Source organism: Artemia sp. Qi Xiang Cuo, chromosome 8 (assembly GCF_049724085.1).
Source record: "Artemia sp. Qi Xiang Cuo chromosome 8, ASM4972408v1, whole genome shotgun sequence".
NCBI classification, from domain to species: Eukaryota; Metazoa; Arthropoda; class Branchiopoda; order Anostraca; family Artemiidae; genus Artemia; species Artemia sp. Qi Xiang Cuo.
In genome coordinates, this window is record NC_142801.1 from 68,604,954 (window position 1) to 68,632,690 (window position 27,737).

The 27,737-nt window shown below is 36.8% G+C and overlaps 1 protein-coding gene across 1 annotated transcript in view; it reads right to left on the minus strand.

The window, feature by feature from the left end:
* The window catches only part of LOC148949745 (actin-interacting protein 1-like), a 47,042-nt gene that overhangs the window by 10,372 nt on the left and 8,933 nt on the right, over positions 1-27,737 (minus strand). The window contains exons 2-4 of the mRNA XM_089092775.1: positions 14,316-14,437; positions 7,211-7,449; positions 5,003-5,183 (exon numbers count right to left, since the gene is read on the minus strand). Coding sequence (XP_088948901.1) covers positions 5,003-5,183; positions 7,211-7,449; positions 14,316-14,437 — 542 coding nt within the window. The remainder of the gene's footprint in view (positions 1-5,002; positions 5,184-7,210; positions 7,450-14,315; positions 14,438-27,737) is intronic.

A 27,737-nucleotide genomic window follows, 5' to 3' on the forward strand; every position in this document is an offset into this window, starting at 1 on the left:
TTTTCGGTGATGCTCCCCCACCATAGAGGATGAGCGGTCTATACTTACCTTTTTAGGAGTGACTAATTAGAACTATGTTTACAGAAAATTTACGTTTAATCAATTATTCAACTTTATTTCTGCTCTCTTTTCTCTCTTTATCTCTTTATCGTATTTATAGTAGAAAATAAAATTACATTTTTGCATTTTAATAAATCACACTTTAAGTTTCAAGCTTTATAAGTCAATTCTAGGGAAGTATTAACTACTTTTGCTTCTTGAAACTAAAATATAAAATCAGTCATAGCTGTTCGTGTTGGTTTCATCTATTCTTTAATAGTAATTTCTGATTGTTTCGAGTTTAAATTTTAAATGGTATTTGCATCTGCTGAGCTTAAGTTTAAAATGCCAACTCTTGCATTTCAATGAAAGAAATTCAAATGAACTTTGAAAAATCAAGAAAATGTAACTGTGACAAGGTAAACCACAAACAAACCCTACTGAAATATTCCAACTCTTGCATTACAACAAAGGAAATTCAAAATGAACTTTGAAAAATCAAGAAAATGTAACTTTGACAAGGTAAACCACAACCGAACGCTACTGAAATAGTCCAACTCTTGCATTTCAACAAAAGAAATTCAAATGAACTTTGAAAAATCAAGAAAATGTAAATGTGAAAAGGTAAACCACAACCAAACACTACCGAAATATTACAAATATTGCATTTCAACTAAAGAAATTAAAAATGAACTTTGAAAAATCAATAAAATTTAACTGTGACAAGGTAAACCACATCCAAACACTACTGAAATAGTCCAACTCTTGCATTTCAACAAAGGAAATTCAAAATGAGCTTTGAAAAATCAAGAAAATGTAACTGTGACAAGGTAAACCACAACCAAACACTACTGAAATATTCCAACTCTAGCATTTCAACAAATGAAATTCAAAATGAGCGTTGAAAAATCAAGAAAATGTAACTTTGACAAGTTAAACCACAACCGAACGCTACTGAAATATTCCAACTCTTGCATTTCAACGAAAGAAATTCAAAATGAAATTTGAAAAATAAAGAAAATGTAACTGTGACAAGGTAAACCACAACCAAACAATACTGAAATATTCAAACTCTTTCATTTCAACTAAATAAATTCAAAATGAACTTTGAAAAATCAAGAAAATGTAACTGTGACAAGGTAAACCACAACCAAACACTACTGAAATATTCCAACTCTTGCATTTCAATGAAAGAAATTCAGAATGAACTTTGAAACATCAAGAAAATGTAACTGTGACAAGGTAAACCACAACCTAACTCTACTGAAATATTCCAACTCTTGCATTTCAACGAAAGAAATTCATAATGAACTTTTAAAAATAAATAAAATGTAACTGTGACAAGTTAACCCACAACCAACCGCTACGGGTTGGGGATTGGGGGGCGGGCGAGGGATTTGGGGGGTCGGGGGGGGTATTGGGGGGGCGGGGGGACCGGTGGATGGCCTTTGGGGCCCCGGTGGCCCTTTGGGAGCCCGGGGGGCCTTTGAGGACCATGGGAGGGCATTTGGGGCTGGTGGGGGCCGGTGGCGGGCCTTGGGGACACCGGTGGGCCTTTGGGAGCTCGATGGGCCTTGGGGGACGGGAGGAGGACCTTTGGGGCACTGGGTGGGCCTTGGGGGGGCGGGGGGGCCAGTTGGGGGCCTGGAGGGACATTTGGGGCCTGGGGATGGCCTTTGGGGGTCTGGGTGGGCCTGTGGGGGCGCCGGTGGCCCGTTGGGAGCTGGGGGGGCTTTGAGGACCGGGGGCTTCATTCGGGGTTGGGGTAGGAGGATTGGAACCCTTTGGGGTTGGGTTAGAGGACCTCACAACACTGTTCAAATGAAACTTGTGTATTATAACGACCACACTCAAAACCTCCTCTAAAATCTCTTCAAAAATCTTCTTTTAAAATGTCTCTATCTGTTTCTCCGAAATAGTTCCATAACCTGTCTAAAACGGTTTCGCCCAAATAATCCCTAAACGCAAATTCAGCGTGTTCCTTTGTTATTGGCATCTCTGTGCTAATGCATTTCAAATTAATATGAAACCTTCTCGCGCGCGAAAACAATTCATCGCTAAGATGTTTCTTGCCTAATTGTTTCCATGGCCTGTGGTTATTAATATCCTTTGGAGTTCGACCAGTAGAACTGTTCCCGAGGCAAAGACATTAATGATTTTGGATCTATTCCTGGAGAAATGTTTCTAGGCGAAAATTTTTAAAGTCTGACAGATGATGTCATTGATTGACTGATCTGTCAAGAAAGGGAAAATTAATTTGTTGTTTCTAAGGGGAATTATTGATTCACGATAGGTGAATTGAGGTCGACAGCACAGGTGTCCTGACTCGTGACAGCACCACGTGGTTTATGGTTTTCTCAGTGACAAAATCCATGTTTTTCAAATTCTCACTGAGAAAACCATAAAAAAGACATTAATTGCTGTTGACATACATAAATGTGAGAAAGTTCCTGTTTTTCAAATTCTCACTGACAAAAACCATTAAACATCCATGAAAACAGACATAAATGTGAGAAAATTCATGTTTTTCAAATTCTCACTGACAAAAACCATAAAACATCCATAATTTGATGTTGACATCCGAGAAAAACATCAAATAAATCGAACAACACACATATCCATCCATGAAAACAACCATAAATGTGACAAAATTCATGGTTTTTCAAGTGAGAAAATTCCTGTTTTTTCATTCTCACTGAGAAAACCATAAACCACGTGGTAATCGTCGGAGTATAAGACCCCTCTCTACTGATGCACTAGACGAGAACAACACGTGTTCGAACCCGCTGAGCCGTGAACAACCCGCTTTCGAACACGGGTTGCTCTCGTCTAGTTCATCAAGCGTTTTCACAAAGCGGGTTCTTGAGGAAAACACGAGGTTGAAACTTCGAACCCGCTGAAACTAGACGAAAAACTAGAAACTTGAAACTAGACGAGAACAACCCGTGTTCGAACCCGCTGAGCCTGAAAACGCGGCTTTTGACATAGTCCACCCTATTTACGACATGATATATCCAAACATTGGGCAATGAGCTAAAAAAGAACAACAAAACGAAAACACGAAAGAGAACTAAAAAAAACCTCCGCAATTATACGCTCAACAACGTTCGCTCGGTTCGCAAAGATTACATCATTAATTAATTCATGTTTATAATAAACACTTACCAAACTGGACCTATAATAAACCCCGTTTAATAACAAACCACGGAAAAAAATTAGCACTGTCATAAATCAATGTCATAATACAGATCATAACTCAACACCGCAATGTATACACAATTGCCAAAAGATAAAAAAAAGAAAAAGATAAAAATTTGCACTATATAAGGCATTCAAATAGTGGAAATGAATTGGTTATAAATTGTAAAAGCTGCAGAATCCAGCATAAAAATGAAATTAAAACGGGATATAAGAAAGAAAAAAAATGTGTAAAATTCTTAAATCAAAATTCTTAATCAAACGTGGAAATTAGATACGCTCGTATAAAAGATAGTATAAAACTCAACTTGTATTCATCTGTTTTACGATGAACTGGAGTGAGATCGGTAATCTTTTGGTCTTACTCCCTTGGAAGGCGGCTCCTTAGAGGGTTACAGGGAGAGGGAATAAATTCTTGGTCCCAATATCAATTTTGGGTCAAGGCTGATACAAAGTGTCTCACGTCTCTCATGTAGGATTCCTCTTTAAAACAATCTAGACGGTTCTCTTTTGATTTTATCTAATTCTATTTAAAAAAAAATACAAATACCGCATTTACTGTACCTCTAAATTTCGAAACACGGTTAAGGGGATTCGATAGCTTCAAGGATCGACCTATCTCGTCCATTATGAACTTTTCTAGTTCGTGTTGCCAACTAAAAGCCGATACCTACTTTCCCAAAAATCTTAGAAAAACTAAAAGCCGATACCTACTTTCCCAAAAATCTTGGAAAAAAACATTTAATTTCTCTTGTTTTGTGCCAGGGATAGAGATACTCAGTTTTAATGATAATTACATCGTTAGAAAGTGTGAATTGTTTTTGTTCATTAAATGGAGCAGAATTTTATTTTTAAAGTTTAAAATTTTCCTTTTTTTAATCTGTTTTACTTGTTTATTTTCACAGTTCACCGTGGCAACTTTGAAACAACCAAGAAAACCCTTAGAAAACAGCAGTATAGAGTATAGAGTATAGAGCAGTATAGAGAGTATAGAGCTAAGATGGCTCCAGGGGACAAAAAGTGTTTCTACTTTTATGTCCTTGGTAATTCAAGAAAGTCATTTAAAATAAGGTTAAGCCAAGTATCAGAGCCGTTCCTTGGGGAGGGGGGCATCCGGGGAAGTTGTCCCAGGTACCATGGCTTGGGACACCGCAGCTGGGGAACTTCCACTTTGATCCAATTTTTCACTTTGATTCGACCTTTTTTGCTTATATTTGAGTCGCGAGGGGTGCTGTAATTAATTTTTTTTCGGGCACCGAAAACCCTAGGAGTGGCTCAGTCAAGTATTAGGAACTACAAGATTTTTATGTACGGCATGAGGAAGAATTGCTAAGTAGCGACAGGAGAAGGTGCATTTGACATTTCCAGAGTGGTTATACCTTATAAGGAGGAACATGCCTCTTGTTTCTGGCCAGTGTATCATGCAACTTAAGGGCAGCTGGAGTAAGAAAAATGGGCCGAAATTCTTGAAACCTATACAATCACTCTCCTTTTTACTGGTCCTACTAAAACTATAAATCGACCCACCCACGGAAAACTAGCTTCACCACCTTACTTAATTCGTCTGCCTTTGCTATCTCCCTAAATATCCCTACAGGTTTTCCGATCAATTCTAAAATCCTCTCTCAGCCTCGACACGTTGCCTACGCAATCAGCTCTATTTCAATTAATTTTTGTACTGCCCTTGTGCTTAGTTTATATTTGACAAAAAGAATAGTTTAAATAGTTCATTTACATATTCAATTTATTTCGAATTTGATATTACCTGCTTTGTCATTTTGAACTTGAATGGGGGTCCTTCAAAGATTCCAACGCTGTTGTCTTCACTTCCTGTTACGACCCGAAATGGTCTTGTTGGTTTGAAGTCACACGAATTCAGCGCTTTGGATTGTCCGCAAATTTCACCATTTGATGTTCCAGTTTCAACAAGAAAAACATGGGCAAATCTAGAGTAAAATCGTAGAATATAAGCTATTCTTACAGCCATTACTGTATACTTTGTGCGATTCTAAGGCAATATATTTGCAGCTATTTAATTTTTTTGCAATATATTCCATTGTTAGTATATGGGGGAAGACGACAATCCTGAAATAAGTCCAGCGGAATCTCCCTGGAATTATTAAAAATACATCCCTGTAAATGAACTGTTTTTATATTTAACTCCCCCTCCCAGACAAGTCCTTGAATACCATCCCCTTTATGGACAGATCGGTATGCACCTATGGTTCCGATGATTAATAAGATTAAACAGTAGTCTAAGGGTAAGTTAAAGGGCCACTCACGATGACACTTAATTAACGCAAATATTGGACTAACTTTAGACTCATTGGTAATAACACTTGTTTAATGAGCTAGTTCAGATTGAAAATGTTGTCACCCATTATCTCTGCCTGACCGGGGGACCTGGACAAGGTCGTATCCAGGGGGGAAAGGGGGGTTTGAACCCTCCCCACTAAATGTTTGTCCGACTCGTAAAAACGTAAAAAATTAATATAAACAACTTTTGTATGCGTTGTTACCTTTCCCCCGAAAAAAAAATTGTATACCCCCCCCCCATTCCAAAATAATTCCAGGATACGACCCTGGGCCTGGGGCTCAAAGGGCCTAGAATTGCACCGATATTATGCATAAGCATATTCAAATAATCAACTAAGAAAAGAAAAAGTTTCTTCACAATTTCTTACTATACAGCTGAGGATTAATAATGAATCTTTGATTGGCTGGCCTTGGCTACATTTCAAAAACATTGAATAAAATTGGAACTTCATTCTGGTTCTAGATAGCTTTGGAATTTAGTGAAATCTTATTCTTAATAGGTCTGGAGTCGGCTAAATCTAGGAGTTAGTAAAATCTAACTGTGTATGGAACTTAACAGCAAGGTTTTCATAGAAACGAAAAGTATACTGTTGCCATTTTTGAAAAATTGATACCCTTAGAAACTGACATCGCCCTAACGTCTAAAATTTCACAAGTGACATGGAAAACTGCATAACGCAAAGAGCATTTGCGGGTAAAGATTGCTGGTTTCACAGAAAGCTCGTTTTGGACACCGCTCTCTTTGCTTTTTTTTGCTCCTCTAAAATGAATGGCTTCTCCAATCATTTGAAAACTCAAGTCTTGATTAAAAAAAAGCTCCAAACAAGCAGTCAAAGTCGTCTCTAGAACATTAAGGCGATGTTGGAAAGAATATAACCTTTTATCCCCCCCCCACCCCCAAAATGTTTGTTTGACTCGTAATAACGTACAAAAATGAATATAAACATTTTTTGATGCGTTTTCGGGCTGTTTCTTATTTCATGTCTCTCACAAAGATAAAAAACTTTAAAGAGAGATCACGGCCTTGTTTTACTCCCACATTGATCAGGAATTCGGGTTATTCTTCATTATACAAAAAAACATCACACTGAAACATAAAGTTATCCTTTTAGAAAAGTCATAGTTGACCTACTGACCTCCCCCCTTTTTTTCAAAGAGAGAAAACTATGTAGAAGCACAGGTATTAAAAATTAAAAAAATAAAATTAAAAAAATAAAAATTAATAAAAAGCAAGTCAAGTGGCCTAAATTCACGAAAATTGGGGGAGGCGGCATAATATATTTTGCAATATCTAGGGGGGGACAAAGACGTTTTTTTTCAATTTTTGGCAACAAAAATACCATAAAAGGCATTTTTAATGAAAATATTTCCAAAAACGTATTTCCCAAATATAGGGAGAAGGGGTGAAGATCTAGGGGACAAATGCCCCTCCCTACTTCCCTCTATTGGCGCAGCTGAACAAATGACCTTTTATGGTTGTCTATTTAATACACTGTAATAAACCATAACCCCTAGATGAAAACATGAACTCCCTTGTACCAATCAATCAAAAGAATTAACTGATTACCACCTGAGAGGGATTCCACAATCTTCAGGAAAACCCTAAAACTGAAAAATATTCAGATATTGTAAGCAGACTCGAATCAATTTTAATTACCTTTCCTTTCCTTCACCGGCCACTACCATCCGTTGGTTATCAGGTGACCATGCAATATCATGAATTGGACCAAAAAATGGTTGATATTCTGCTTTAAGTATGTGCTCTTTATTTACAGTATCCCATATTCGGACTTTTCCCTGCTGATCTCCAGACGCTATATAGAAACCACTTGGCGAGTATTTAGCAACGTTTACTGTGCATGAGTGTTCAGTATACTGCTCAGCTATGGCCGGGTTCTAAATACCGAAATAAAACACATTTAATAAAGCACCAACTTCATTCTAAACTTAGACTGCACTGCACTGGTGAATGCTTTTTGAACCTGTTTTTACTCCAAATAAGTTCCCGAGCCAAAGCAGAGGAGGCTCCAGGGCTGCCCCCCCCCTTTAACGATTTGGAGAATTACAATTTGTTGGTTGTCTGTCGCTAAGTTGCTTTCTTTGAAATTCCGAAAAAAATCAAAGCGAAAAAAAAAACAGAAATGGGGTATTGTGATAACAGGAATGCAATGGCCACAGGCTCGAGCCCGTTGTTTGTAGGTACCGCAGGGCCGAGCTCGGGACCGCAGCGGTTTTCCTGGTTATTCTCATTCTAATTAAACAATGAGGAAGGTCCCTCAAATCCAAGGCCGTATCCAGGGGGTTTGGGTGTTTGATCCCCCGGAATGTTTGTCTGACTCGTAAAAACGTAACAAAAATGAAAATAAACAAATTTTTGATGCGTTTTTTAAAGTTGGCTTTATAAAACCCGCCCCGAAAAAAAAAATACTTCTGTAAACCCCCACTCCCGAAGAACATCCTGGATAAGACCCTGCTGAAACCAATAAAGGAAGTAAAGCTTATTTCGATTGGACCTTCAATTAAACTTAACAAATCTAGTTTTATGAATGGAATCTAGTTAAAATTCCAAATATTGCCAAAGCAGCATTTCAGTAATTCTTTTTTCTTTCAATCTGACGGCACTGTTGAAGGAAATTTAACGCGTTGAAAAGTAAAAAGTAGAATACAATTGCAATGAATAGCTTAGTTTGATTTTTTCTCATTTTTGTCTTCAAGATGCCCTTTAAACAGTTTGATTTAGCCCTAGCTCATTGCCAAGGATTCCCGTTATGGCCAGTCAGAGTCCTGCAGATCATTAAAGTCAGCAAAGGCCGAGAAAACTTCATTGTTTTCTGCTACGGAGGTCACAAGTGTTTGGACCTTTGGCCCCTTTTGTTGCATAAAAATGTCCTTTTTATAAATTTAACTTCATTTATGTTAAATATCTAAATCCCAGGAAAGCTTTTATTACGATACGTCTGAAGAATCCATTAATTGGCTAGTGTCTGAAAAAGCCGGGTGAGCGATGACTCATGCAGCTTAAAATTACAGCTTGAAAAGCTTCAAAAGATGCGGAGAATTCAATTTAATTCGGCTATTTATTGCCTTTGGTAAGAGTTGTGCGCACCCGGGCGCCTCTCAAAGTGTTTTTATTAATTGTAATAGTTTTTAGTTTTAGTTCCGTTTTGGAGTTCTGTTATATGCGTGATTGAATACAGTTATTTTTTTATACTATATGATCTTTGACTTTTTATCCTAGGTAGAGTCCTAGGAGATAGTTAGGAATATTAGCGGTAACCCAGGGCGGGTACCCTTGGCCTTACAGTGGCCCCTTTGACCGTTTGTTCACGTTATCGTACCCTAAGGCAGGGTATATTGCAAATTGGGTACTGACATACCCAATATTTACAAAACTGTTGGGGTAAGCGCGGGCATCCCACTAATATTTGGCGCCGCCAGAGGGCTTCCCCCTCTAGTAAGTGGTATAGCACCATTTTTGCACCAACAAGTGCCGACACCCGTAACTTACCGCTCCAATACTGGTAGCAGCAAGTTAAGGAGCTGCTAACAGCACTGATAGTACAAGAATTCCGCGTTTTCGAAGAGACAAGTTAATTTAGCCTACAGAGTAGCCTATTGTGATTACATATAAAGAGAAAAAAATAAGGAATCAATTAATAGAAATATGAAGGTCTATAATGGGTTGGGCCTTGTTAGACAAAATAGAATAACGTGAAATTAATTAAGTTTGAGTTTACAGTGGGGGAATCTCCGTATTGAAAAGTATTACAGGATTTAAGGACAGATAAGAAAACGTTGAAAGTTGAGTTATTATTTGAGTGAATTGGCGGACTTAGATATAATCTTCAGTGACGAAGGTTATAAGAGTATTGAGGACGGCAAATCAGGAGAATCTGTCAGCTTGTGCGCACATTGGACAAGGAAGGTGGGAGGCACTTGTTCTATTGAGTAATCTGCCTAGAAGAAGATTATATTTGAAGTACGAGTTTCCAGGGAATATACGTGATTTTTTTTACAGGGTAGTTCCCCTGTCTGAGTTTAGTCCAGTTAATTCACTAATGGAATATTCGTGCAGTTTTTCGGTTTACTTTCTCGTTCAGCCCCTGTTAATTCGTTTTTCGGAGTTGATTTCACTCGCGTAAAATTGCTTGCTGGAAAACAAGTTGTTTATCCCTAATGAAGTCTAGATATTCCGGTCATTTGGTAAATTAATGAATATAATTACACGGAGCGGACAATAGACAATAGTAATTGTGTACCATAACTTTTGCGAGTGCCAATTGTCAAAATTGCCAAGATTGACTAATTAATTAAGAGATAATATAATCGGAAAGGAGTATTCGCGTTAAAATAAAGGGGTACAGAATAAACAAGTAATATATCATATATGAAAAAACAAGACGAAGTCACCTCACAGATGCTCTGCAAAATTAAAGGGAGTTGCAGGCTAGAGAAAATACGAATAGAGAACGAACAGATTTAGAAAATAGAAGAAATAATGACAGACGGAATCAAAGTAGTCCGAGTAGAAGGAGCAGTGTGGAATCGAGATCCAGCAGGGGCTCACGAAAAAGTACTCAAATAGATACGACACAACAACTATTAAATTTCATGGAGAAAGAGAGGATAGCCAGAGAACGAAACGAAGAGGCTGATAAAATAGCCAGAGAACGGAAAGAGGAGGAAGATAGAAAAGAAAGAGAGAAAGAGAGAATAGCTAGAGAACGAAAGGAAAAGGAAGATAGAGAGGATAGAAGAGAAGTAATGCAAATAATTGCAGGGAAATTTCGAACGTGTAAGAGAACAGCGTGGGTTAGAAGCCCGAAAAAATATACAACTTCGTTGACTACGGGGGGAGATGGACCGGCCCATAAAAAAATACGCGGGTTTCAAAATGTTGATAATCCACAAAAATGGGATGCAGAAGTAAAAAGACAACATAATATCGAAAATAAGACGCGCGAAAATGATTTTTCGTGAAAATTTGCAGAAAATAGATAATTTGAGAACACTTTTAATCAATAGGAGACGCTAACAAGTACAGACCAAAATGAAACACTGGTTGTACCAAAGAAAAATAAGACGAAATTTATTGTACGCGCTTTTACTTGTGAAGTTCGAGAAATTTTAATACACTATGAATAACCAAATGTTGGAGTTCATTTCCCATTTGATAACAAAACAATTGTTTCTGCGGTAAAAGTAAGGATAACTAAAAAAGAGAAAAAATACGCAAGGGGGAACTACAATAAAGAAAAGCAGTCAAAGATGATGGACATTGGAGTCCAATTCAGATTTCATGACGATTTATTTAATGCTCCTACAAAAGAAAAGAAAACTAAGAGGGAGAAAAGAGATATTAAACGGAGCAAAAATGAAGAAATGCAGTCAAAGATGGTGGACACTGGAGTCCAATCAAAACTTAATGACGATTTATTTTGCGCGATGGATAAAAATGAGAAAAGTGAAATAGAACAAATAAATACAAAAAAGAGACAAAATTTGGAGATTCAGCCTGCAGTGGTGAAAAATAAAAAAATATCTGGGCTATGCCTAGCTTACATAAATAATAGGGGGGAAAAAGAAGTCCAAGACCAATTGGGAAAATTACGAAATTACAATAAGACGAAAAAACTTATGAGGGAGGAGAAGAAGCAAGACATATTAAGAGAAACTGCAGATAATCATGACATAGAATTGACTTGTCAACAACGAGTTACGGAAAGATTGGGAGATATTGAATTTTGGGTTGGATTGAAGAAAATTGGGAAGAAATCTGAGACTGGTTTTATCAACTCAAAAGAGGGGTCCCTTGGGGAAGATCACCTGCAGGAAGACGTGAGAGATAGCCCTTTTCGCAATGCATCACTTGCAGACAAGTTGTTATACCTTTACTGAAGCCTTATCTTTCCAGTCTTCAATTTCATCTTCATCCCTCATCGACGAGCATTATCCATTCGATTATTTTAGGGGATAGGACCCAGAAAAAAGCGATCCATGGTTCGCTCAAAATTTTACTTCATTAACCCTATCGTTGTCACTGGCCTTTGTATTTTCGGCCTTAGATTATTTGAAATTATTACAGTTTAATTGAGATGTGGGGTTGTTTCCACAGATGGAAATTAAGAGGCTAGTGCAGCCAATTTTTTCTCAAATGTCAATTCGTGAGAGCGAGAAAATTTGTATATTTGATTGTGCTGCGCACGATCATTTTCTGCGAATCTTAGGAGCTTCAATTTTCAAAATCAAATGCGGATGCCATACAATAGAGACCATGGTGGTGGTGGTGGTTCTACAGTAGAGACGTGTAGATAACGACAGGTTCCGAGCCAAGTGGTGGGAACACAGGCACTGGTGGAAGAAAGAAGATAAGATAAACAAGTTTGGTGATTTTGAAGTTGGTTTTATTTATTTTCTGTTTTGTGCTCTGACCCATGGCGTGATGGCGGTCATTTTTCTTAGCAGTGAGGTGTTGCGACCTTTGGCCCCTTTTGTTGCATAAAAATGTCCTTTTTATAAATTTAACCTCATTTATGTTTAATATCTAAATCCCAGGAAAGCTTTCATTAAGATACGTCTGAAGAATCCATTAATTAGCTAGTGTCTGAAAAAGCCAGGTGAGCGATGACTCACATAGCTTAAATTTACAGATTGAAAAGCTTCAAAGGATGCTAGGAAATTAATTTAATTAGGCTATTCTTCGCTTTTGGTCAGAGGTGCGCGCGCAAGGGCGCGTCTCAAAGTATTTGTATTAATTGTAAGAGTTTTTAGTTTTAGTTCCGTTTGAGTTCTGTTATATGCGTGATTGAATACAGTAAGCTTTTTTTATACTATATGATCTTCGACTTTTTAGCCTAGGTAGGGTCCTAGGAGATAGTTAGAAATATTAGTGGTAACCCAGGGCGGGTAACCTTGGCCTTAAAGTGGCCCCTTTGACCGTTTGATCACGTTATCGTACCCTAAGGCAGGGTATATTGCAAATTGGGTACTGACATACCCGATATTTACAGAACCATTGGGTTCTGTGCCCGATATTTACAGAACCATCCCACTAATATTTGGCGCCGCCAGGGACTTCCCTTTCTAGTAAGTGGTATAGCATCATTTTTGCACCAATAGGTGGTAACTCCCGTACCTTACCGCTCCAATAACAAGGAAATAAGAATCACTGAAAAAAGTTTGGTATAGTATGAAGTTAATATACAGGAAGCGTCACAAAAAAACAGCAAAAAGGAATAAAGTTTGCGTTTGAAGAAGCTAAAAACTAAAAATAAAACGCTGCACTCAAGATCAGCGAGCCAGCAAGCTCGTCATCTCAGCTGTTGGAGAAAATTGTTGCCAGCGAAGATGAGATTGCAAGAACGCAAAAATCAATGATGGAAAAAATTACTGAGAAGCAGGATGAGCCCAAAACTTGGGTGAATTTATCCTGCAACTAAGCTTACAGAGCCTACAAACAAACTATTGCTTTGTGACTGAGTATTTGCAAGAAATAACAAGTAATAGTGAAGCAGCTATATTTCTCTCTCAATCTAACGATACCATTGAAAAACATTTAATGTATTAAAAAGTAAAAAAAAGACTTCACTTGCAAATAAATAGTTTAGTTTTTATATACATTTTTGCGAATTATGCCAGTTTGAAAAAGCCTCGAATAGATCACTAATCGAACTTCACGGCAAAAAAATTATAGTGTTACGGCAAAATACGGCAAAAATTATACTGTGAATGAGTGTTCAGTTTACTGCTAATCTACAGATGGATTCTAAAAGAACAAAAATGAATGAAATCAAACATAAATATCTTTAAAGTAAAAAAAATAATCGTTAGATATATAGCCAATTGCAAAATTGTAAGAATGCAAGGCAGTCTTGATAATTATAGTTGTATCTTAAAATTGAAGATTATAAAATGACTTTATATTTTTTTCACATATATCTCAGCACAGGGTTGTAACAGAAACTTAAAACAGTTATTTCTAATGTAAGTTAAATAGTTAATATAAATTTCTACCCCGAACGATAGACAATATTTTGAAAGGGGTAATACAAGTTCATGCACTATTTTATTACAATCAAGAACAAGAAAATAAATGGTCCTAGAACAAGAAATCTGCAGAAAAATTTCTTTTCATTTTTACTATTTAAAATAACTAAAACATAAAAAATAAAATATATATATGCACAAGCATATATAATTCTTGGGATGATGTATAGCGTTAAATATACCAGGACACTAAAGTTCCAAACCAGGACACCTAGTGCTCAAAAGACATCTGGTGAAAACAGCTTACCATGTTTTAAGCAGGAGAAGACTATTGATCAGCCATAGCAGGGATAGGAGTTCATCCCTTTTACTTTTACAGGGGACATAGAGATTTTGGAAAGGTGGAAAGGAGTCTGAAGCCCTCTAAAATCGCATTACATTCGCTCTTTTCTATCTATAATAAATGTTCAATTTCTTGAACGTTACCATAAAGATTGCCAACACCCAACAAACAAATAATAAAACAAAAAACAACAAATAACAAGTAATAAATAACAATAAATAAATAACAACAAATAACAAAACAAACAAAAAACAACAAACAAAACACCCAACAAACGCAACAAGCATATCATTTTGTACCTTGATAGTCAAGAAATTTCTGTAACTTTGATGTGCTAATTTTTTGTACCTGAAACCAGAGTAAAATTATGTGAGAAAAATAATACCCTTCAAAACTTATAAACTTGATAAATACGTTTAATTTTCTGGCTTACCTCTATATTTCTAATTATCACGCTGTTACTATGTGTGTAAAGAAAGTTTTTCCCTTTTGGATCTCCGCCAAGAACAATGGGTTGTCCTCTTGTGGTTTTTGGCAATGTTGCAAATAATGACTCTGGAAAATAAGTAGTCATAAAAATAACATTCTGTTTGAATAAAATCATTTCAGCTGTTAAAAAGAAAAGTCACTTTCAATCTTTAACTCTAAAAATAAACTATTTTTTAATTAGTTATTTTTAATATCTAGTTATGACCAAACTGTCTCATTGTTTTCCAATAGAGCTACAACTCATACAAATCTTAGGGCTCATCTCTGCAATGTGTATGCAAGTTATGCCTTCCCACAGAGTTGAGAGATATTGATTTTCCAAATATGTCCAAATCTTGGACAACATTTTACTTATAAATATCCGATATTTTCGAAAACTTCCGAGGACTCTGTAAATTATAGGGACCATGTTCTAGCTTTTGGTGTCCAAACATTTATAAAATGTGCTAACTGTCTTTGACGGGGAACAAATTTTAAAAAGTTAAAAAAAAAACTACAAAAAAAAAACAAGTAAAACATAAGAAAGAGTGTCAGAAGACGTATTAAATAATTAGTTTATTTAAAAACCTCTCTATAATAACATAAAAAGCACAGACCACAAATCAAAAAAAAATATATGAACATTTACACTAACAACCAAAAAACCACCAAGAATATGTATAGTGTAGCTTAATATGAGACAAAAAAAAACTAAAAACTCAATTCCAAATTAAAAAAAAAAAAAAACATGGGTTGTGTGCTATATGCTTTTTATATTTTCACCAAAGTTTTTATATTACAAAATATAGGTTTGCTATGCTATATCTAGTAATCAATTTTGAATTGCATGGCAAAGTGGGAAAAGATAGGGATGATTTTTGCTTTATCAGTTTTAGCAAATCAGTTTTTCCAGAAAGGCATAACATATAAGATATGAGGTAGTACACCAGCATCATAAATATTGACGAAGCGAAAACAGTCAAGTTACTGGAGGGGAGGTATTTGACATTGGACTTTTTATTTCATTAAAAAATCTTATTTTACATTGGAAACAATTGAAGCATAGGAGGCAGATACTTGACCAAGAATTTGGGCAATCAGAAGACTGCAAGTGTGGCAAATAAAGGTGGCAATAGGGAGGCTTAGACATGAGACATGTTTAACTGTCTTCTTAACAGAGGTACCAAGAGATATAGCCTACAATGAGTAATCATCATGCCAATTAAAAATATGAACTGAATAGTCTGATTTTTATGAACTCAATCCTAGACTAAGACTATGGTACTCACCAGATTAGGTGAAAACAATTTATGAAATATGCTCAGGAGTCAACTTAGGTTAAGGATATCATTAGCATATAACATAAAAGAAATACTGATGTCATAGAGAATTCAAGATGCAGAGCATTTTCCATGTTCATCCAAAACATAATTGCTAAATAGGGTAGGAGAGTCACCAGTCCCCTCTCCCCAATTTCCTTTACAAGCCGGAAATTGCCTTTTATGGGTATTGGGGAACTGTTACTAGATAGAGAGATCTAGATAGAGATATTAAGACTAAAGAAGGGGAACGTCCAGTATGAGTCGAACCCTAGAGAACTGGATGGAGGTTCGAAAATTTTATCTTTTCGTTACTAAAAATCAAAAACGTGTCCTTTCCTATCAAGGACCGTCTGGTAAAGAACACACCCACCTATTCTATGGTCTCCAGATGAAAGAAAACGTTAACCTCAAAGAAGAAATATTTATGACCACATGTCTGAAAACATACTTTAGCAGAGTGATGTCGGAGAAAAAAGGTAAGTTTTACAAAAGTCTCATATTTAAGTCATTTGTTGTCTTTTCGAATTTTTTCGTTTTGATTGAAAGTTTCTCTTTTTTCTGAATCAAAGTTTCTCTTTTTTTCTGATTGGTTGGTGTTCAATGTAAGGGAGGGTGAATGGTCACCTACTAGAATTGCAGAAAATCTTGATTTTCCGGAAAATGTTCAAATGGTCCACTAATGTTTGATTTTTTTGTCGCTCTCAGATCCATAATTTTAGCAGTATGTGGAAAGCTTAGATCGAAATTTTAATGAAAGAAAGTGATGAATTTAAAATTTTCAGACCAGTAGCAGTTACCAGTTCTCTTCTAGAGAAGTGGACCCTGTTCGAAAAGTTTTGGACGGTTCGAAATGACAGAATTCGAACTTTTTATTGCCGTTTCGAACCGTTGCCGACAGGTTCGAAAAGGGTTCGAATAAATATCGAACGATTTTACATCAAAGAACAGCATTCCAGAAGGTTTCGAAATTTAGGAAGGGTTCGAATCGTGGGTTCCTTTTTAAATTTGCTACATTGTTTTCTCTCCTTATCCTTGTGCTGAAACTCATTTTTCACAATTTTCCTATCTTCAGCAGAAAATAAGTGTTGTTAAGAATGTAGCCCAGTGAAGATTAAAAATGATTGATCCAAACTAGACTTGGGAGAGTTGCTGCCAGTGGGGTCACCACGGAAGATGAAAAGGAACCAAACTTTCCGGCCAAAGTTTACAGCACCTTTTAACGCTATAGGATCAAAAGATGATAGTGACTGGGAAGAGGAAGTGAAACCTGAGAAAAAGCGAAAAACAAAGCACAAAAATTTGACACCTCGGAAATACACACTTGCCCGAAAAAAGCCAGTTCCAGGGAAATACACTCTTGCTCCCGTAGAAGATTCTGAGTCGGAATTCCACAAGGCAGCTGTCGAATGGGAAAACAACACGGACACGGAACATGAAGATGTAAGTTTTGCAGAGTAAAGATGAAAGAGCTTCAAAAGTGAAGGAGAAGAGAATGAAAAAGACACCAGCAACTGGATGAGGAGACTACAAAACTTATGAAAATTTTATCTTGAAGCAAGCTGTTGAAGATTACTTAATGGGACCGTCCGGGATGAAATTAATAGCGAAGAAGTACTTGATTCCTGTAACCAGGTTGCAGAACCACATAGTCAAGAAAAAGGAGGAGGAGTTCGAAGTAGAGAACTAGAAGAAACGAACGAGGGGCGAACTTCGAGGACCTTCTTGCCTAAGTCAGGCTGAGGAAGAAAAATTGAAGTAGTTTGTTTTTTTGGAACCAGAGAATTGGTTTCACATTATGAAAAAGCCGACCTGCTTGACGCAATGAAAATTATGATGGAAAAAGCAAACCACTTGGCTTCATCAATGACCGGAAAACCAACCAAGAACTGTTATTATTCCTTTCTGAAAAGACATACTGACATCTTTAAACGAAAACTTGAGAATGTTCATGGAGTGCGTTCTTCTATGACCCACAAAAAGATCAAAAACTGGCGACTCAACAATGAAAACGACTTGAAAGAAAAAGGAGTTGAAGAGTTGCTGGATCCAGCTGTTGACCCCCGAAAAATATTGAATGCAGATGAGACAATTTTTTTGTTCCTTCCTCACAGAAAAAATGTTCTCGCGAAGTGGGGCAGCCGCCAAGTTATGCAGAACACAGGCGGAAAAGAGAAAATGAACCTTACCATTCTGTTTATGGTCAATGGCGCTGGTGAATATGCAAAGCCTTTTATCGTTTACAAGTACAAGTCGAGAACAGTGCACAAAAATGTTGCAGACGCTTGGCCAGACTCCATGTATGCCTCTGCATCAGAGACTAGTTGGATGCAGGGCCCGAACTTTTGTGAAAGTATGAAAAATATTCTGGTTCCTTACCTGAATCGAAACAACATCCAGAGACCTGTGCTCATGTTTCTTGACAGACATGCCTCTCATATTGCGATCGAACTGAGTGAACTATGCAAAGAAGAACAAATTGAATTGGTAATACTGCCACCAAATGCTACCCAACAAGAAATTTCCCAACAAGAAACAAACCAGAAAAACTACCAGGAATTAATCCCTTAACTGACAAACTGGATGCACAGCCAAACATGCAAACCCCAAATATATGCTTATTCATTCTAAACTGCAATGCAGTTCACGCCATGAATATACAACAACAACAGAAAAAAAAATCATTGCTGAATTGGGAAAAATCTACATCCCTAATCATATGCCCATTCAAGCAAAAAAAGATCTTGCTCTACTATTAACAAAGCTGAACATTGATACACAGTCATATGAAAAATAAAACAACAGCACAACACATATCAATACTCCAGTGGAACGTAAGATCACTTACAGAAAATAAGTTAAATGAACTAATATCTTTTATGAATAATAATTCCATCAATATTGCTTGCCTCCAGGAAACTCATTTAACCCAAAATCAACAAATTAAGTCTCTGGGATACACTATCCTGACAAATGATAGATCATCAGAGAGAAAAGGAGGTGTAGTAGCTTTAATAGTTAATAATAATATAAAATTCTGTGGCATCAACTTTCCAGATTTTGTAAATGATGTTGATGCAATTGGTATCAGTGTTTGGCTGAATAATACAAAAACTTACATAATAAGCTTGTATAACCCTAATGGCCAAACTACAGATGCTATGGATTTCTTCAGCTATATAAATAATTCTAATATATTGAAAAATATTATTATTTGTGGAGACTTCAATACCCACAGCCTTTTGTGGGGGAATAAACCAGCAAATAAAGCTGGTAAGTTTATTGAGCATATGACTTCAAATAATAATGAATTCAATATCAACACTAAAGCAAATTGGCCTATGTTCCAAAACAAGCTAAATGATGAAATTACAAGTTTCACCCAAAATTCATGCATTTTAGGGAAGGAAAACCTTCCCTAAAAATATTCCCAAAGCATGGTGGACAAATGAGTGCCAAAATAAATGGAGAACAAAAAAGGCAGCTAGGAGAACATTCTTAAAAAAAACATCACCTACTACATATTTAAAAAAATTACAAGCAGAATCTAATCTAAAAAGGACCATAATAAATGCTAAATTACCATTGGAATAATTTTGCAAATAATCTCTCCCGAGAATAATATGGGTAGTCCATATATAAAAATACAGGTCACATGTGTGGGAAAAAGACTACTTCCAATTTCCTTCTGTATCAACTTATACATAATAATATCTATTGTGACAATGATAAGGTAAAGTTTGGGCTATTTGCGCTTCTTTTTGTTAATAAGTTAGCATCAAATAAATGCAACAAAATGCCCGCAATTCCTATGAACCCAAGTTACCAACCTCGCCCAGGATCCGAGTCTATAACCAGCCCATTTTCAATCCAGGAAAAGAACAATGCAATACATCATATTAGTACCAAGATTAGCATCAGCTATGACAATATACACCCTACATGGATAAAGAATCTCACCCCTTCATACAAACAGGAACTTCTAAATTTTTATAATCATGCTTGGGCTTCATCTATGTTCCCCAATATCTGGAAATTTTCATCCCTCTTACCAATCCTAAAGAAAAATAAACCCAAAAATAACCCAGAGTCCTATAGGCCCATAATGATTACTCCTGTGATGGGGAAAATAATGGAGAAAATGATGTATTACCGACTCCTGTGGTTTGTTGAAAAAAATAATATGATCCCTCACACTCAAACTGGCTTCAGGAAACACCATTCCTCAACAGATGCTTTCATATTGTTAACACGTGCAATAAATGAATCATTCTTAAAAAATAATGTCCTAGTTGCAGCTTTCCTAGATTTTGAAGGGGCATATGACAATGTGAACCACCAAATCCTTTTCACTAAACTTGCAAACCTTGGACTACCCCCCAAGCTAGTATCTTTTATAAAATCTTTCATAGAATTGCAAAGTTTCATTGTTTGTGTAGGTTCAGCCTCTTCACCCCAAAAAACAATAACCAAAGGCCTTCCTCAGGGAGCAGTCCTCAGCTGCCTCCTTTTTGCCCTGTATCTCTGGGACATGAATCTCCCTCACAGGAATCTACAATATGCTGATGATCTGGTACTATGGTCATCTGGCAACACCTTTGAGATGGCACAGTCAAAGCTGCAAAAGTCACTTTTTCAATGTGAAAAATTTTGTCAACATTCAGATTTACTCATTGCACCTTCCAAGTCAAAAATAATTCAGTTTCACCAAAAGCAAAATCATGTTAATGCAAGGCTAACTCTAAATGGAACAACTATTCCAGATGATAATCATATTAATTACCTAGGTCTCATGCTTGACCAATAACTGAATTTCCACCTCCACATTTCAAACACAATAAAAAAAATGCTATGGAAAAACAATTATACTACAAATACTTCTTTTTATTCCCTGGGGCTGTAAGGAGAAAAGCTTACTCTAGTTTTAAAAATCATATATAAGCCCTCGTATTGACTATTGCCTCATCGTCTATGGTGCATTTGCAAAGACCCAGATGCAAAAAAATGAAACAATACAAAACGATATAATACGTCTCATATTTGGTCTTAGAAAACCTCAAGCACCAAGTTTCTGCTTATGGAGAGTGGATTAACAACAATAAGGGAGAGACGTAGCTTTCTCTTGATAAAACATCTTACAAAAATTGAATCAAATAGCTCACACACCCTACATAATTGGTTAAGAAATCCAGCCATGTATAGAGGCATTGCAAATGAGTATGCCAATATTCAGAAGAAATTCCCTGTACCTGCAAAGTCTATTACACCAACTTTACCCCCAATCCCCTCCATGGAATTGGTCAAATCCTAAAATAAATAAAAAGGTCTTAAAATTTAACAAATAATTAACCCATATTACTTTTGCTCAGAAAAAAATTTGCATAAATGAATACACAAACCTCTAAAAATTATGTCAATATATTTTTTGTGTTGTCCACAATGAATGAGAAGGTCTCACGTGGTGCTTTCCGTCCTCTCCTTAAAATTGCAATGGGCGAGAGATTGTATAACAATGTATCTATAATGTCTGCAGAGTTAAATGCCATAATAATGGCATTAGAACACCTTATGGAAAATAAACCCTTGATTGTTAATTCAAACAATATTATAGTTTATTCTGACTCTTTATCAAGCCTTGAGTTGCTGTCTTCAGCTCCTCAGTATAAGCTGGATATTGAAACTTATCATTGTCTTAGTATTATAGATAATCTTGCTTCAAGTGGCACAAGAACTTATCTTCAGTATATTCCTAGCCACTCTGGTATAAGTGGTTCAAGTTCAATCATTTTATTATTAACATATACATGTATATAATTGACATAGGCCCATGGGGAGACAAGCTCGAAAAACTAGGCCTAGACAAAGATACAATAAAAAATTACGCTACAATACAAAGATAATTACGACGGCAAAGATACAATAATACAACAATAATATGAAAGTAGTAGCTAGCCCAGTATCCAAATATAAATATAAATGTATACAAAAAAAAGATCAATATTATTAAATATAAATTCATACTAAAAGATAGCCAAGAGGCCCACATTCACTTAGAACAACAATCCAAACAAATAACTTAGTCATATTAAAAAGACACTTAATTAAAAGTAATCCTGAACTAAATGAAATTTAAGATTCCTTTTTATTAAATGGATAGAAGAAAATTTATCAATAAAATCCTTGTGAGCATCCCAGCACCGGGCTATTGACACAAACGGGGCGAATTTAGATCTCTCAGTACTATACTTGTCAATGTAGATACTCTTTTTTTGTCGCGTGGTATAAGTGGTAATCATCAGGTTGATGAAATAGCAAAAAAATGCTATAAATATTGACCAGCCAAGTGGGAGACCAATCCCCATTAGAGATATTTACCGATGGAGACTATCAGATATTATGTTTAATAAGAAAAATCCTACTCTTTCCCCCCTTTCCCAATAATTACTTTTCTAAAATTTATCACAGAATTCGTTCTGGAACAAATGGACTAAACTTTCTTGCATTCTTGTATCAGTTTCCTAATTCAAGTGGTTCAGTTCCCCTGTCCCCTCTTTGCAGGTATTGTATTATGAATAGTGACACAATTGACCACTGTCTATTTGAAGATAATACGCTGACGTCTGCACAGCACACCCTGCATTGTAAATTGTTAAAGTGCTTCAAACACCACAAAATCTCACTATCAGTCAAGAGCCTAGCTGACTATAGCTGCACACAGAGCACTGAAATCGATTTCTATCATCTGATATTTGAACTCCTTGAGTCGAAAGATCTACTGAAAGATATTTGAGAATATCTCATAAATAAGATACAACCAAGCCAGTAGCTCTGTAGCCCACAGAGTGAGCAAAAGCAAAAGGGCTAAATAGTATCAACTGAAAAGCCCGCCTGCTGTGAAATAGAAGAAGAAGGAAGAATGCTACATTTATTCTGCCACCTCTCGATGTTATCGTTTTTAGGAGCCTGAAGGAAAGATGGAAAGAATTTTTGAGGAAAAAATGACTTTGAAGTTAGAGTCAGATTCAACCAACCAAGATTTGAAGCAACCAAAATTTGTTTTGCATCAGTGATAGCAGAATTCGTGCCAAACAATATGAACAAAGAGGCTATAAAAAGCGGATTCCACGCTTATGGTCTATAGCCGTGGAACATAGTCGCGATCGATTTTGAGAAGCTTGCAGTGCATGTCAAGTCACCTAACAACACAATTTTTGTCGTCAACATCGACAATATTCAGCAAAAAAATGGCAGTCCTGCCTCAGATCAACTTGTCCAAGTTTTGGAACGCACGATAGGAGACAACAAAGTTGATGAGTTTTGGAATGTTGTCCGTATGTAGTTGAAACCAAAGCTGAAAGATGAAAGCCTCTTCAAGATTTGGATTGAACTTACAGGGCAGAAGGCTTTAGAAACACAGGAAACCACAGCTAGTCCAACTGGTTGTTCCTCCCTGCCTAGTCAAAAAGAAGATGGACCTACCTCATCCACCTTTCCAGGTTGTGAGATGGAAACCTGGTCTACCTTGCAAACTGAGACAGAAACAGGGCCTACTTCATCTGTCTCCAAACCCATGCAAATGAAACAGTGACCAAACCCCGACCTCACCAGTCAGTCAAGAACAAGACCTTGATACTAGTCTTCTCACCTTTATTAATAACTTCCAAGTTCCTGAGCCAGAAATCCCTGTGGATGAGATCTTCAAAGCTGACAGTGCTGAAGACAGCAATGACAATGCTTCCTCAAGCTACACCAAAGCCCAATGGCACACTCCTCAAAAGTTGCCTTCTCAGCTTGCAGAATGTCTTGGACTGCTGTTAACTCATAAAAAGGCTCCTGTGAATACTGTCGAGAGGAGGCAAGTATTTCATCAACATCTTACAAACAAAGACTTTCAAGACCAGAAGAACAAAAAGCAGAAGCAGCCGTCTAAGCGTCGCAGTATGTCAGCTTGGAGCAAAGAAGCCAAGTCTTCATCAGTCTAGTTAAACACATCACTTAGCAACTTGAACTCAGACACCATCCCAGTGAGAAAGGCGGTCCCAGAGCCAGTCAAAGTTGAGCTGGAAAAGTACTATCCAGTTTTACTGGTCGATTGATAGGCTTCCCCAATGAAGGACAAGTCAAGCTTAAATTCATGAAGTGGTTGAACTTTAAAGAAAAAGTCCTCACTTGGCCTAAGATTGATGACATTGCTGTCATCACCAAAGAAATGACGTTTTACAGAGCTGCCATACTAGTTGGATCTGATCCATTCCTCCTCAAAAATACTAAAAACATAGAACTGGCCTATGCTAGCTTTTGCCAAAAGTTTTGAACTGTGATTCAGCTGTACCTATTTTGTACCTTTTTGTATTTTTATCTGAATAATTGAAGTAAATAACCGGAATAAAATTACTTTTGAACCATTAGGGGTATAAAACATGGGGGATCGAAAAGTTTGGAACTCTCAACTAGGACGTTTCTGGTTATTGTTGAACCAGTTCAAAATCACCAGACAAAAATTCGATCACCCCGGCCACTTCTTGACAGGTTCAAATTATTGCGGAAAATAGACCAATTGTGCAATTTTACAATTTTTGAGCAAGCTAATTAGCATAGAAGCATAGAATAAAAATTATGATACTCGTGAATGGTTCTTTTACCCAGTGCGAAACCATTTTTGTCCTCAACACATTTCTCAACAAGAGAAATGTTCAAACTGCTTGGATATATATTTTTCAAAAAAGATTCAAATCATACTGGACGTTACCCTACCTGATTTTTAGTGGCTTAGTGATTGCAGAATTGACTCCCTCCCTCCCCATACCCTCTTTTTGCGACTAGAAGCAATATAGTGATGTGAATAAGGAAATTGAAAGTCTGTTTTATGTTGTACCCCATGACAATGTTTTGATTCATTGATAATTTGACTCTTACATTTTTTTTGGTGGGGTGGCAGTGTGGGAGGGAGTAAACGTTATCTTTTGGTGAGGATGACTTTGTCAGGACAATAAACATAAACTAATTATTACAGAGTTTATATGAAATTGTAGGAAAAATTTTATAAGCCCAGTTGCAAAATTATGAATTTTCTATTTGGTAAGAAAAAGAAGTCATAAGACTGTTTTCATTATAGATTAAATAAATTTAAACTTTAAAACAAACGTTCACAAGCAATAAACGCCAAATTTGTGCTTCTTGTAAATATATAACAGTTAAATAATGTAGTTAAAAATAAATCGTCAAACTTAATATTGAAGTCAAAACAAGCCAACATCAAGCCACCTATAGTCATTAATAAAATAAGCACATTTTGAATCATGCAAATGTTATGTTGATGCTAAAGTGGTGACAGGAGCTTATCTCAGACTATGTGTCATGGCTTGCTGCACCCAACATTGTTAAGAGCTGACTTGAAGAGGGGGGTGGCGCAAAACAGCAGTTCTGAAGAACTACAATTCATACAACTCTACAAGAGTTGGAAAGGTCAATTACACTGTTAGAGAAACATTTATTTTGCACCCTGCTATTAACGAAAATTTATTGTTTTGGAGATGGCCTGGCTTCTTTAAGAGCTTTTCAGGTGGAAAGGTTAAGGGATGATGTTCTAGCAGAAGAGCAACCTATAAGTCATTAAGACAGCTCCAAAGTTCTCTTAGTATGTAACATTCAGTACTTTTGGCCTATGGACATGGGAAGAACATAGGAAAAAATATTCATAACCCTTTATGCATTTATTGACTTGGTCTTGGGCGCTTCTGAAATTAATTAAACTAACCTCCTGAGTGGGGCTACAATGCACATGTCAACTTTGACTTGACTTACTTGACTTAAAGCTCTTGCTCGGCAGCGTAGAGGGAACCAGACGTCAGCGCCGTCAGTCGTCTCCATAGTGGCCTGTTTTGTGCCAGGGTAGGAGCTTCACTGGGGTCAATGCCCCACGCCGTGAGATGATCGTGGATTATATCTGCCCATCTCATACGTGGTCTACCACTGGGGCGTTTCCAGCTGTTTGCAGTTGGATCAAAGTCAAATATAACTCAGGCAGGTGTTTCAGTGGGTTGGCGAAGTATATGATCATACCAACGCAACAAGCGGGACTCAAGCTGTTTGGACAGGGGTGGTAATTTAAAGGACAAGAGGATATCCATGTTCCATACCCTGTCGAGCCACCTAACGTGTTAAATTTTGCAGAGGTGTTTTGTCTGGACAGCATCTACCTTCATGATCTGCGACTGCGTTAAAGGCCAAGTCTCTGACGAGTACAACACAACACTTGCTACCGAGGCAGAGTAGATGCGAGCTTTCGTGAGACAGCTGATCTTGGGTTTGTGAAATATTGTTCTCAGCAAGCGGCCGAAAACGGCGTTTGCCTTTGCCACCCTTGCTGATATCTCTACATCTAGATTTTCGTTTGAGCAAACAATTGAACCAAGGTAGGTGAACTACCTGACTATCTCCTCATCTTGGCCACATACTTCTATAGTCGTCAGGGGGCTGCATGGTGCCTTGTCCACAGGTAATATTTTGGTCTTGGTCCAGTTTACATTTAAACCAAGTTTTCCTGCAACAGATGCAAGCGTTTCCAGTGCAGTTTTGATGTCAGTGAGATTTTTGCATACCAATGCAACATTCTCAGTGAAGTCAACATCTGCCAGAACTCTTCCAGCAAAATTGATGCCAAATGGATGCGCCAGCAGTGTTTTGTTGAGAACATGGTCCATGACACAGTTGAAGAGTTTGGGAGCAGCAGCGCAGCCTTGCTGAACACCATTTCTAATTTGAATATGTGATGAGAGCTGGCCATTTACAAGAACAGCACTTTCGGTCTTATTGTGTAGTTCTTTGAACAGATTGACAATTTTCTTAGGTACACCAGCAGATTGTAGGGTCAACCACAGGGACTGTCTGTCGACAGTGTCAAAAGAAGATCAAAAATCAATGAAGGCAATGTATGCTTTCCTTTTATATTCTTGAGTTTTCTCTATCAGCTGTCTAATTGTATGGATTTGCTCAGTAGTGGACAACATGTCAACAAATTCGAATATTGGTTAACTTTTTTATTACTACTGGCAATTAACTAAAAGTTCTTTTTTTTATATTATATCACAGTAGTGTTAGCAATGTCAGTGGAAAACTTAACATTAAACATTAAATTTTTCCAAACATTTGAAAACTGAAACTAAAAAAAGAAAAATCTGTATTCTAAAGTAGCATACCCCTGCGAATGGAATATTTTGCTCAGCCTTAGCACCAAAGAAATACATTACAATTCCTCTAATGGTTTCAATTTGAAAAATGGATATAAACAATTCAAGAAAAACTGAGCAGACTCAAATAATTCGGGCTATTAATAATAATAATATATTTTAACCCTCTGTACAAACACAAAATGTATTTAGAGGGGTACAAAGATAAAGAAAATTTAAGAAAATGAAAGCCCTATCAACAAAAAACTCACAAGAAAAGTGACTTCTCAACTATGTAGACAACACAATTAAACTACATAGTTAAGCAGAAAGACAATTTTTAAGAAGAAGACAATATTTTCACAATGCTTATGGAACTTGTCCACAAGCTGCTCCATTTATTGAAGAAACAATAACTCATATCTACTGGAAATGTGCCAGTTATGAGTCCAAAGTAGTAACTGAAGAAGACATTTGCAAAAACAGAAGAAAAGAGATCAAATTTTCTTCCACTCAGATAGTGTAAAAAAAACTCCATAATGGGACCAAGTGGGAGACATTTGGGGCAAAAGCAGCACTGTAAAGTCTGCCAAGGGTTGTTTTGTGAAACTGGCCTTTAGTTTAAGCAAGCACAAGCCTGTACAATTTTCGTAACTTTTCTTTCAACATTGAGATGACAAGTTTTTTAGTAGTTTTAACATTTGAGCCAAACAGGAGACCTAATTATTTCAGAGAAGACAATACAGAAATAGTTACAGGGTCAAAATTGATAGTTATGGGAGGGTGCTGAGACAAAACAGTAGACAAGAAACTCAGTTTCAGAGGAGGCAGCTTGGAGGCTAATTTCACTCGAGACCAGGACAAACTACATTAACAGCATTTTGGAGACCTTAGAAATCA